This window comes from Phaseolus vulgaris, chromosome 8 (assembly GCF_000499845.2).
Source record: "Phaseolus vulgaris cultivar G19833 chromosome 8, P. vulgaris v2.0, whole genome shotgun sequence".
NCBI lineage: Eukaryota > Viridiplantae > Streptophyta > Magnoliopsida > Fabales > Fabaceae > Phaseolus > Phaseolus vulgaris.
In genome coordinates, this window is record NC_023752.2 from 27453761 (window position 1) to 27467173 (window position 13413).

Sequence of the window (13413 nt, forward strand, 5' to 3'; positions counted from 1 at the left end):
CATTTGGGAAGTTCGAAAAGAAGAAGGTTGTGTAGTCATTTGCAGCCCCTTAATCTCTATACCGTTCTGAACGTCCTCTGCTTTGAACTCTTCTTTGTTCCCCCACCTGAAAGTTTCTCCATTCTTCACTCTCTTCCTTTCCAACAACCCTATGCTCCATTCACATAAACACCTAGAAGGTTCTTGAAAGAGTATATTTATTATTTATATTTATCCTTTATAGCGTGAATTTTTGTGAGACTATAATTAACTTATTTAATATTTCATTGTATTAGCATGGACTAGATCAATATTATCTTTCAATAAATATTTAAATTTTATAATTTTTGAGTCACCAATCTGAAGTTATACGTTCCCATAATTAATTAATGTTCACTATATAACGTTTGTCTTAGTGTAAGTTTAGTTGAAGCTAGTAATGTCTATTGGGAGCCGACACAATGTCATAACATCCACTTATGGGAAGTTGTTTGTTGGTTTCTTGACCAACCCAAAACGAATGCTAATCATAAGTTGGCGTTGATTATTTATCGTTTATTTCGATTTTTAGTAGACGCTAAGTTTAGATTTCTTGTAGTGCATTTAAACGAGTTACTTCATTACTTATAAAAAGATCACGTTGTTTTGAAAATAGATATTTTGCATGAGATAAACGAGAGCTACTTAGTCTCTTCCTTGACTTCTCCTCTCTCCTCCACCTTCCATTTTTTTTTTAAATCTTATTCTTCTTTTCTTTCTCACACTTTCCATTCGCCAATCTCTCTATGACGATAATTTCTTCATATGGCAATGACAAGTTTTAATGTCAAAGGATTGAAGCTACTCAAATCTATGGAAGGCCAAGATCTACCAATCAAATATCACTACAAGAAAGTCATCAAATAGAAACAAAATTTAGAGACAAAAAAATTAGTTACTATATTGTCTAAATTAGATACTATTTTAGAGATTAAAATATTATTCGTATCTAAAGTGGTTTCCATTATTAATAAAAAAAATTATAAAATAGTTTCTAAATTGATATCTAAATTAACTACCAAGATTCTAACTACTAATATTTTATATTCTAAATTAGTTTCTAAAAGACTAATAGAAATTAATTTATAAGATAAAGTAATAAGTAGTTAAAACCTTGGTAGTTAATGGTTAGATACCAATTTAGGAACTATTTTATAAATTTTTTATTAATAATAAAAACTATTTTAGATACCAATAATTTTTTTAATTTATAAAATGGTCTCTAATTTAGTCAAATAACAATAATTATTTTTGTATTTAAGATTACACTACAAGAAAATCAAATAGAAACCAATTTTAGAAACAAAAAACAATTAGTTGTTATAGTGACTAAATTAGAGACTAAAAATATTTTTGGTTTCTAAATTAGTTTCTATTATTGTTAAATGATTTATAAATTGATATCTAATTAGTAACCAAAGTTTTTGTTACCAAATTTAGAATCTAAATAATTGGTAGTTAAAACCTTGGTAACTAATTAGATATCAATTTAAAAACTATTTAATAATAATAGAAACTAATTTAGAAACCAAATTTTTTTGTAGTTTCTAAAATATCTCTAATTTAATCACTATAGCAACTAATTATTTTTTTTCTTTTAAATTAATTTTTATTTCATGATTTTCTTGTAATATTAATTTATATTTAATATTTTTTTTAGTGTATCTTACATTCGACAATGCCATCACTAATAACATCAATCAAGAATATGTCAACTATGAATAACAAAATCAACTCCTATTGCTCGGCTATTAGCTTCAATGATCACGTCAATTTTTCCAAAATGGTTGGTCAAGAATTAATACAAAAAATTGTAAAAATCTTATAAAATTATATTAAACATTAATATTAACAACCTTAGTATTGGAGTAATTTTTTTTTATAATAAATGCCTAAATTAATTTTCCACTGTAACCCTAACAAAATCAAAAGTATAACATTACTTAGATAGATGCACAATATCACTTGTTTGTTCATATTTTGGGATTAACTAAATAAACCTCAAATGAGGGTATTACATCTTTAATTTCCCAGTGGGGGCATTCCATTGGTTTGGTTTTCATAAAAAACATTTCAGTGTTTTTTTTTTGTAATTTAATTTAGTGCAATTTAAAACAACTTAGTTTTTTTTAACTCCCCTGCTAAAAATTATACATAATTTTTTTTTATTTTTATGTTTTTGTGGAGAAGGTTTCTTTTTCATTAAATATATGATGAAACAATTTAGCTCACCTAATCTTAGGTTTTACGAAACAACTTGAGCATAAGGAATCCAAAGTAAATTTTGATAGATCTTTATGTCAAAATTAATTTCATTTGAGTTGGATGAAACAAGGGGAAAACAAGATTTTGAAAACTAATGTTCATAATGTAACACAATCTCTATTTTTGCATCAAGAACACAAAGTGGGAGAAAAAAAAAACTATAGAATAGAATCCCTCACTTGATTCTCTCTCTTTTTTTTTTTTTTTTTTTTTCTAATTTCTCTTTCCGAGTGAAATTTAAGAATGTTTTAGTGTGGAATATCATGTATTCAAGAATCTCTTGTACCATTTACCAGCAATCGTTGGGCAACGCTTGAGATTATTTTTGAAATCAACATGAATAATTCCCCAATTCTGGGAAAAGCCAGCTCTGAATTCAAAGGTATCAAATGCAGCCCATACGAAATAACCACCAACTCTTACACCATTGCTATTGATAAAAACATTCAAAACATGAACATTAGTGGTTACTTAACAACATCCAACACACTCATTCATTCAAGAAATATTTTAAGTAAAATCACCTTAATTGGAACATTAAATTTACAATATTTGGCTGGCTATAGACATTTGTTTTCAACATTTACATCTAATAAATATTCAATGAACTTGACCTTCTGAAATTAAATAATTATATAACTATAGTTATTAATTAAAAATATCAACTTATAAATCATTAAAAAACTATTAACATTCTCTCAATTAACTTTTCATTAAATCAAAAACATATTTAACCACTTGTCAAATGTATCTAACAATAAGTTTTTTTTATTCATTTTCCTCTTACAAAATAAAAATAGACACCATAACAAAAGGAAAAATATAAAACAAATATATATATATATATATATATATATTCATTTTGTAAATATTTATGTTTCCATATTATGCTATGATATAATATAACATAATATATATTTCCATAAAGAAAAAAGAAGATTTCATTTCAAAAATAATAGTTGATAATGTTTCATATACTTATATAATAGAGAACTTACTCAATTGCTGCTTTGGTATAATTTAAATGTGTGGCTAAATATTTGATCCGATGTATATCTTTCAATGGATTTGTGATGTTGAATGAAGGAATACCTACAGGAAGAATGACAAAAGCATATTATAAAGTCTTTTTTATTTGAAATTATAGATATTTAATGTGAAAATAATGAATCATTGTTTCACAAACCATTCTCAGTTATGTAGATCTTGGGATTTTGGTACTTTTTCTTAATGTGTTGTAAAATGTTATATAATCCTTCTGAATAGACAAAAGTGTGACTACGCTTATCCTACAAAATATGAACATTCAAAAATGTTAAAAAATATTTTATTATTAACCTATAACATTCTTCTAATGATTGTCTCACCAAGTAACCAAGGTAGTTTCCTTCTGCATTGAAATCTATAGAGAAAAATAGAGAAGAATTATTGATTTGATCCATCATGGTCTCTTTTAATCCAATTAGTAGAATATAGTAAGAAAAAACTCACCTTCTGATCTTGCTAAGGCATCATAATTATCTGATAAAGTTATATTTGTTTTGTTTGTTTCATGTTTAGCAAAATGAGAAGTGTAATAATTAATTCCAATGAAATCTATGCTTCCTGCGACCATTTTTTTCTCATCTTCTGTGAAATTGGGTAGTCTATTCCCCACTAATTCTCTCATGATTTTTGGATAATCTCCATAGACTACTGGGTCTAAAATCCTGTTTGTTGAAATGTATAAACACAATAACTTTGTTCATACGTCAATAGTTAAAGAAATAGAACTAAGATATTGAACTAAAAAAGGCTTAATTAATAGAACTAACCATCCAATAAGGAAATCTGTAAGTCTGTCAGCAGCAGCCACATCTTCTAATTTTGAGCTGTAGGGTTCAAAACTTTCAGATCCAATAACAAGTCCAATTTCTCCCCCTTGTGTTGCCTTCATCATGTAGCAAATGTTTACTAGAGAATAACTTGTTTTTCTTCAAAATTCATACAAATAACCTCTGATAATGTCATTATTATTTACAACCCTTACATCATTGAATTTTTTATTTTGATTTAGCATTAGTTAAAGATTGGTTATGCATGCACACACACATAATGAATATGTAATAGAAAAAGTGACTTTTAAAATGAAACTATAAATATATTTTGAGGCAATGTACCACACAAAACTAATAACAAAAGATACTTTACTTGAAAATTTTCTCTGTATAGCTTCACTGCTGTAGCATGACAAAGGATGTAGTTATGAACAACCGTATAGGCTTGTTTGCAAAGTTTGGTAGCTTGACATGGCTCAGGATCATCATTATCATAACCATGCATGTAAGTAAATAAACCTACAATTTGTGGCTCATTTACTGTAGTCCAATGCTTAACTCGATCTCCATATGTTTTGAAAAGGAGTTCACAATAATCCTTGTAATAATTCCTGAAATTTTATTTTTTTTATAATCCTAATGAGCATCATTGAAAAATCTATATTGTTCAATCAAATTCGTGAAAGCACAATATCTAGAAGAGATCATGAAGAAAGTTCTTACACAATGGAGCTATTCAAAAAGCCATGAAGATTTTTTTGAATGGCAAGAGGATAGTCAAAGTGTAGGATAGTCACGAAAGGTGTTATGCCTACATTTAAAAGAAATATCAAGTTAAGAAAAATAAAAACAATTTTTGTATGCATTATAGTTTATCAAAGTCTCTCTAATTCTACTTATTTGAAAAAAAAAATAATCACTACAACATACCATTTGCAAGTAATTCATTGATCAAATGGTTGTAGAAATCAACACCCTCTAGATTTACACCTCCTTTTATGGTTCCATCTATATTTTTTAGTTGAAAAACGAAGAGAAAATTTCTTATTATCATCACCAATACCTATATTAAATTTCTTGTTTTGAAAATTTACCGGGCAAGACTCTACTCCATGAGATAGACATTCTGTAAGAATTTATTCCAAGATACTTTAAATGTTGCACGTCTTCCTACAAGATCATTAACAAAATAAACATATAAAATAGAAAAATACCAACATATGTTTTTGTACACAAGCATATATATCATCATGTAACTTGTGGTGACTCACCTTGTATCGGTTATAATGTTGGATCATCGTAGGAAACTTATCGCCATCAATAAATGATCCTGATGGTTATGGAAAAAGTAATAAAAAGAAGTTAAAAAAATTATAATATAATAACATATCTTGAGAATTAAGTACTTCATTAATTTATAACATAAAAACATATATATGCTTACCTTTGTTACGGTTAATTCTATCATCCCAGATTCCTGGTCCTCTTCCTCCTTCAGAAGCTGCTCCTTCAACCTACATTAAGATTAAGTATTAACATAATGAAAAATTACCTTAATACCTATATAAAAAATTTAGTACCTGTAAGGCTGAAGTTCCTGCTCCAAACAAAAAGTTGGGTGGAAATGATTCCCGTTTTGGAAAGTGGTAAAATTTTTGTTGATCTCCCAAAGAAGAATCATAAGGACTAGTAGTTGTTTCTCCTATCTATGTTCAACAATAAAATTGTTACATTTTGTATAGTTGCTTCTCCTATCCATGTTCAATAATATTTTCCTATCTGTGTATTGTATGACAAAATGGACAATATAGACTTCCTCTATTTTTTATAATTGAGATACAAGGTTCTTTAGTAATGTTTAACATGATTTTTTTTTTAAGAAAAAACCTAAAAAAAGTTATACTTGAAACGTAATTTTTATTATTACAACACTGTAGTACCTGGGCTGTGGAAAGTCTAAAACCAGTAACACAGTCAGATGAGGAGGAGAACGTTTTGTGAAGGTGTGAATCTGCAATCATAATTTTTTACATTGTTTAAACAATACACTTTAGCAGCAATTGCATAGTGTTCTTGCCTTAGAAATAATCACTTTTTTCTAAAACTATTAATTCCAATATTAGTAGACTAAATTGAAAAGCGTTTGAGATATTTAATCTAACATCTCCTTATTTTATATTCAAAAATTATTTATTTTTATTTGAAGTGCTTTATCAATGGGTTGTAAGGACATTATTCCTCGTCAAAATCAAATTTTGTTGTTTAAAATGGTGTATATGTCAAAAACATAATTGACGAGACTTAGAATTTGTAAAAATTTAATAATTTTAAAATAAAATGACAAGTCAATAATTTCGGAATAGATGTAGTAATACAAATATGGTAAATAAAAACAAGTAATATAGATTTCAATAATTCATGAATGCATAATATATATATATATATATATATATATATATATATATTTAATATAGGATTTTGTACATCTATATAGTACAATTCATAAAATTTCGTATGATAAAAAGCACTAAAAGACTGATGCAATTCAAACCTTGAACCCTAGCAGACGAGTCGGGAAGTAAAATGAAAATCGTCAGAATAGTTTTCCAAAGTCTCGAAGGTGATAAAATCTCCATTTTTGACGTTTAGAAACAACTATTATTTTCCTATTAAATTTCAATTGAAAACAACAGTTAGACAATACTAAAATCACATTTATTATTCTTTTTACAACCTATAAACCTTTAATGTTTTGTTGTAACACCCGTTTTTAATATATATATATATATATATATATATATATATATATAAATAAATAAAAGTTGAGTTAATGATATTGGACATTTCATTGTCAAGTTTTATTAAAATCTAATATAAATACTAAACTTTTTCCCTTTTTATTTCATTATTATTTTTATAAATTGATAATTTACAAATAAGTCAAAACTTTTAATGGAAAGAACATGATATGTTGTTTTAGGGTCCATCATCATTGATAAAGGGCATTAGAGAATTTTACAGAGCTATCTAACATATGATCAACTTTGTCAAATAAAAGTAGAAAAATGAATATAGGCTAATGTGATAAACAAAGTCATCCTAACAAATTTCAAGAGAAGAGACTAAGGGTTACAAAAGGAAAATGAAGTGAATAACTACTTGAAATATTATAGGCTTATCATTCTACTTGATAAATTACAACATAAAAATCATCTAATAAACTAGCTAGCAAATGGGATGAATGTCATGATAACAGGGTTAATCTTATGCCAAGAATTATTCAACCTCATATTGAACAAGAAAGGCTTAAGGATTGACTTAGATCTTGTTAAAGAGTTATGAAATAAAGCAAAAAAATTGAAAGAATGCATGCAAACAAAGAGTAGTATGATACTACAATTCTAAGTTCAATTCTAGAGCCTTTCGACAAGGTGACCTAGTATGATGAATGATGAACAGTGCGTGCAAGGATGTATAGAAAGCCAAGTTTGCGTCAAACTAGGAGTGACCCTTCCGAATTTGTTAAAGCCTCAACAATGGCGTGTATAAGATATAACACCTTAATGGAAAAGAAATCCCGCAAACTTTAAACATTATCATCTTAAGTTTTATTTCAATTAAATTTGTAAATCATAAGAGAGGTTTTAATGAGGACATTCTCTTTGATATTTTTCAATGAATAATATAACTTAATCATGGTTGCTTCACTTAAACAAGATTCCTCCCAAGATGAATTCTAAATTTATGAGACTTCCACCAAGGATTCTTCACTTAAATGTGACCCCTTCGAAGATATACTATAAAATAACGAGACATTGGTTAATGACACTTCACTTGAATGTGATTCCTATTGAAATTGTAAAATAACAATACCTCAACTAAGGACACTCACTTAAACATGATCCATCCTGAAACGAACTTTAAAATAATGTAAACTTGACCGAGGATGTTTCACTCAAACATGACCCCCTCTAGATTTACTCTAATTAATTCGAATTTGACAAAGGACATTTCCTATAAAATAAGAAATATTCCTGAGAATATCCCAAACAACTAATCTCAGACAAAGGCCCCAACACAATGTGACTTCCATAGAGAACAAACTTGAAAAGCTTTATCTAAAAAAAAAAAAAAAAATTCCAGGAAAGGTACCCAAGTTCTATAAAAAGAATAATGTGATGTTGACGAATAAGTCTATCAATAACCCTTGCCTGGATAAATTGCAATAATCTCAATCTAAACCATACAAAAAAATACATCACTACAAGAAAATCATGAAATAGAAACCAATTTTTAGAGACCAAAATAATTAGTTGTAATAGTAACTAAATTAGAAACCATTTTAGAAACTAAAAAAAAATTGGTTTCTAAATTAGTTTCTATTATTGTTAAATAGTTTCTAAATTGGTATCTAATTAGCAACCAAGGTTTTAACTACCAATTATTTAGTTTCTAAATTTGGTCTCTAAAACCTTGGTTGCTAATTAGATACTAATTTAGAAACTATTTAACAATAATAGAAACTAATTTAGAAACCAATTTTTTTTTTAGTTTTTAAAATGGTCTCTAATTTAGTTACTATTGTAACTAGTTATTTTGGTCTCTAAAAGTTGGTTTCTATTTCATGATTTTCTTGTAGTGCATGTTCAGCCAAACTATGTCATTTTGACCTAAGAGTTGAATTAACTCCTATTAATCAACACTAACACAAATAAGAATTTTAGCAAGCAACAATAAATGGTTAAATTATAACAAAAAAACAAAGGCATTCACAAGAAAAATACCAAAAACAAGATTATGTTATTTCAAATAACGAGAACAATACCTATCAAGAGGGGTTGACCGATATAGAATCTACTAGTTGTAGAGTTTAGGCCAACTTTAGAGCCATGTTGGTGAATTTATTTACTACCATTTTCTTCTTCTTCTTGATTGCGACAAATTGACACTTTAACTGAAGCTTCTTAAAGTTGTTCATGTCCTTTTGACTAGTTCCAACCATGATATCTAAAATAAAGGAAAACATTAGGCCAATTCAAAATCATAAAAATAAAAAATTATATAAAGAATGAAACATATTTTCCAAGTCACCTCAACGATGTGATGACAAATATACAATAAGGAGTTTCTTGGGTTAGGAGTTTTGGCTTCAAATCTTCCTTCTTGATAAAAAATCTCAACCATATATGATACCTTACCAGGTTCTTGGTCTAATAAAATGAAATTTTCACCTTGTCACACTCATAAAAGAATTAATGACCCAATGCTTCCCCCAACACTTTGAGCAAATATCCCTTGAAGTTCTTATACAATGATGTGAAAGGGGCAAGGAGGCATGTTCTTGACTACCGACAAAGGGGCAACCATCCAACTTGGTCTTTCGATCGAATGCTATAAAAGTTTAAAAGTCACTACACCATTTTTTACTTTAGGCAACGCTGACATGTCAACGGGTAGAAAAGTGTTGCCTAAAGTGAGTATAAACAACATTTTTTTATTATTGCCCACTTAGTAGGATTTATTTACCTTTGCCTCAAAGTATTTAGGAAAAGAATTGCCTATTTATTTTAAACAACATTTTATAAAATGTGACCAGAGTGTAAGTACTTTAAAGAATGTTTTTAAAATTGTAGATATGTTAAATAGTATTTTAGACAACATTTTTTAAAATGTGGTGCTTTAACTAATATTTTAGATAACATTTTTAAAGTGATTAAATGACATATAGGCTCAGTTTTTAAATTGTGATAATTAAGTTTTTAATCCTTAAGACTCAACCTCGTCACGAACGTACTTTGTCATTGAGCTGGAACTCTTATAGCTTGTGTCGTCACGGACGAAGACTCTTGCATATACACAAGCCTAAGTCGAAACCATAAGAAATCCCGTCTAAACCCTAAGCCAAAACCAAGACCGCTCTGAAACCCTAAGTCGTTCGCTATGAACCAAGAGGGACATAGTGTGAGTAAGGTAAGCTGTTCGTTCTTCAAATTCATTCACCACAATGACATTGCCAGAAGCAAAATGATGTGAAGAGACAGGTTTAAGTTTTCTTCCTTCCATTTTCGCATGTGGTAGGTTTTTAGTGTCAAAATAGGATTAAAAATCAATTTTAGGCTTTAGGGATGAACTTCATTGGATTTGATATTTATTTTTTGGATTTTTTTTTGAAATGTTTTGTTCAATACCGTGATGCAGATTTCTTCATTATGCTCTATTTTGGTTCTCTGTTGGATTTCTTGCATTTTAGGTTCTCTGTTGGATTTCCTAGTTTTTATTTTAGGTTGTTCTGCACCTGCATTCTTTCTTTTACATGGGTGTTTGATTTTGCTTGGGACTTGGTTGGTATTTGTTTTTTTATCTCTTCTGCTCACAAGTTATTTTTAGATGAAAAATTTCTTTTGTTTGGAGATATCTGCTAATGTGAGTATTATAAGCTACTCAGTTGTTAATATTCAAATTTATCAGAGAGAGCTCGCTATAACTTACAAGGAAAAAAGCCATAAAATTGAATAAATGAGAAATTAAGGCTTACCAATAACTGCAGTTATGTTGGAAGTGGTTAGAATGATCACATTAGGGGATGATTTTAACTTGTCCATCTGAGTTAGTAATGCATTGACAACCTGAAATTACGTATTCAGATTGAACTTACGTTAGACAAACACCCAAGAACAAAAGCCAACACCTTTGAATTGCATTTTTAAACAATCTAAAACAGTTTCACAAAATAGTGGGGATGAGGGGAGTGAGTTTATTCCTATTGATAGGATGGGGTGAAGGATTTTACCTGAATAGAATAAGAAGGTTCAGAACTAGATAGGGTAGTTTTTCTAGCAACAACAAGACTTTCGACTTCATCTACATGATCATAAGCACATACTCAAGCAGACATAGGAGAAAAATACCATTTCTTGAATCTTTTGGAAATATTTCGCTACTTAGTAGAAAACAAAAACACAATTGCACACTTGATAACCATACAAAAAAAATAGTTCATGCATAGTAAGTAACTTGGTAAGTATACATGATCATTAAATTTGCCAATTTCACAATTTGACTGATCAAATCTTTGTTTCAAAATTCCATAAATTCCTATATTGTTTCAGTCAAGTGATACTCAATATGCAAGACTCTTGGATTATAGTTAAGGAAAAGAACTTCTTTAGTTGGTATCAAACTAAAAGGACACATACAACCTAAGTGGCTTAATATTGCACAATAGTTTCCCAGTTTCTCTACATAGATCACATAACATCATTCAGTTTTGTTAAACTCCAACTAGTAGCTCAACTTTTTTGTTTTTAAAATGGATACTAGTCAACTTGATTAGTGCATAAATTAACAAGAAAATGAACAAGATGGGTTTTAGGAGAATTACAAGAAACATGATGAGAAACAATAACCTCTTCACTCAAAAATAATTCTTTGTTTTCTTTCTTTAGTATTTCATGGCTCAAATTTTAGGATTTGTTTACTTTGTCAAGTGTATTTCTTTTTAATTATAATTGTAGCTTGGAAATTTTAATTGGACCTCAATTGAACACATTCAATCAAGGTGAATATTATAAGCTAATCAGTTGTGAATATTCAAATTTATCAGAATTTAATCAGTTGGTTGGTATTTGTTTTTGATCTCTTTTGCTCACAAGTTATTTTTAGATAAAAAATTTCTTTTATTTAGAGATATCTATTGTATTCTTTTAGATTCTGTCTTTTTTGCAATTGGTGCCTGTAGAGGTATAAACTTAGTAAAAATGCATGAAAGGAAAATTTACATGTCCCATTATATTATGTGGACTTAGTAGAAATTTCCTTTTTCCCAATCAATTGTTTAAAGATTAATCTATACTTACTATTGCATCTGCTTTTCATACCAAAACAATTATGGATTATGTGCGTCAAGTATTGTATTTTTTAAAGGCAAAGAGACAATAAGATCACCAAAATTAATAATCATACAGTGTTGTAGCTAAGTTGTAATTTCTTAGTAGTAGAAACTGTATCAACTTTCTTATTAAAATCATAGAGAATGAAAAAACAAGAGCACTATATGAGCATGCCCATAGATAAGGTAGTCATTCTGCAACTTATGAAAAATCCATCTATTCCTAGCACTTTTTTTCTGTTGAATGTTATCATATTGTAATGTGAGAACTCAGGTACCCAATAATTTTGAATTTTGAATTCCTTAACAAGTAGACATATATATTAAGTATTATAATAGTTTTTTATAAGATAATTAAGAACCATAATTAAGTATTATGATAGTTTTTTTTTATAATTTTGATTAGGAGAATTTATTGTATTTAATTATTGGAATTATCAACGTAAATGACAACACATATATTAGTTCCAACATAAATGACAAATTCTCGCATATATTAGTCTAATAATAGTGTTTTATATTGATTGATCAGAATTAGGAAGGCATTAATTTGGAATCAAATTTTTGAACACCCATCATAATCCCCAAAACAAAGACTAATGTAGCTCGCTCAATTCACATTCTACTATGCTAATTTCAGCCTTTCATTTTGCATATAATATCATCTACTCTTCTATAATCTCTCCCATCCCATTTATAATTTATTGTTTATTTTGTTTCCTAATTGTTGTTCCATATATTCTGTCTAATAAATTCCTATTCATCCCATGTAGATCTTCGTGATGGAAGGAATTTTCAAATGTCAATTATGAGGTTGAGCAACCAAAATATGAGCATAAAGTTCCTGCCAAAGTATTGCGACACTTTCCATTGATTCCTAGACTTCAAAGACTATTTATGTGTTCAAAGACTGCTGAGTCAATGAGATGGAATGAAGTAAAACGATCGAAGGATGGGAAAATGAGACATCCCAGCTTGGAAGAACTTTGATAGTCTTCATGAAGATTTTTCTACTGATTCGCGCATTGTAAGACTTGGTATGGCTAGTGATGGCTTTAATCCATTTAGGACCATGAGCATATCACATAGCACGTAGCCTGTGATGATGGTGGTGTACAACTTTCCACCTTGGTTGTGCATGAAACCTGAATATACAATGTTATCATTATTGATTCCTGGACCACAATCACCAGGAAATGATATTGATGTGTACCTTCAACCGTTGATTCAGGAGCTAAAAGATTTATGGGAGTTTGGAGTAGAAACATATGATGCTTTAGTAAATGAAACATTTTTAATGCGTTTCGCTCTTCTATGGACTATCAATGACTACCCTGGGTATGCGATGTTGTCAAGTTGGAGCACCAAAGGAAGATTAGCTTGTGCATATTGTAATTATGACACTAATTCATCCTACTTGAAACA

General features: G+C 28.7%; 1 protein-coding gene across 1 annotated transcript; it reads right to left on the reverse strand.

The window, feature by feature from the left end:
• Positions 1 to 2544: 2544 nt before the first annotated feature.
• Positions 2545 to 13128, reverse strand: LOC137824866 (beta-glucosidase 24-like). Its single transcript, XM_068630545.1, has 17 exons — positions 13023 to 13128; positions 10891 to 10961; positions 10636 to 10726; positions 6041 to 6111; positions 5681 to 5806; positions 5554 to 5614; positions 5372 to 5430; positions 5195 to 5270; positions 5031 to 5108; positions 4824 to 4911; positions 4474 to 4711; positions 4098 to 4213; positions 3775 to 3992; positions 3651 to 3685; positions 3470 to 3572; positions 3282 to 3375; positions 2545 to 2713 (listed from the first exon to the last, which is right to left on the reverse strand). The coding sequence occupies exons 1-17, from the start codon at positions 13126 to 13128 to the stop codon at positions 2545 to 2547; spliced, it is 1800 nt and encodes a 599-aa protein (XP_068486646.1).
• Positions 13129 to 13413: the final 285 nt, after the last annotated feature.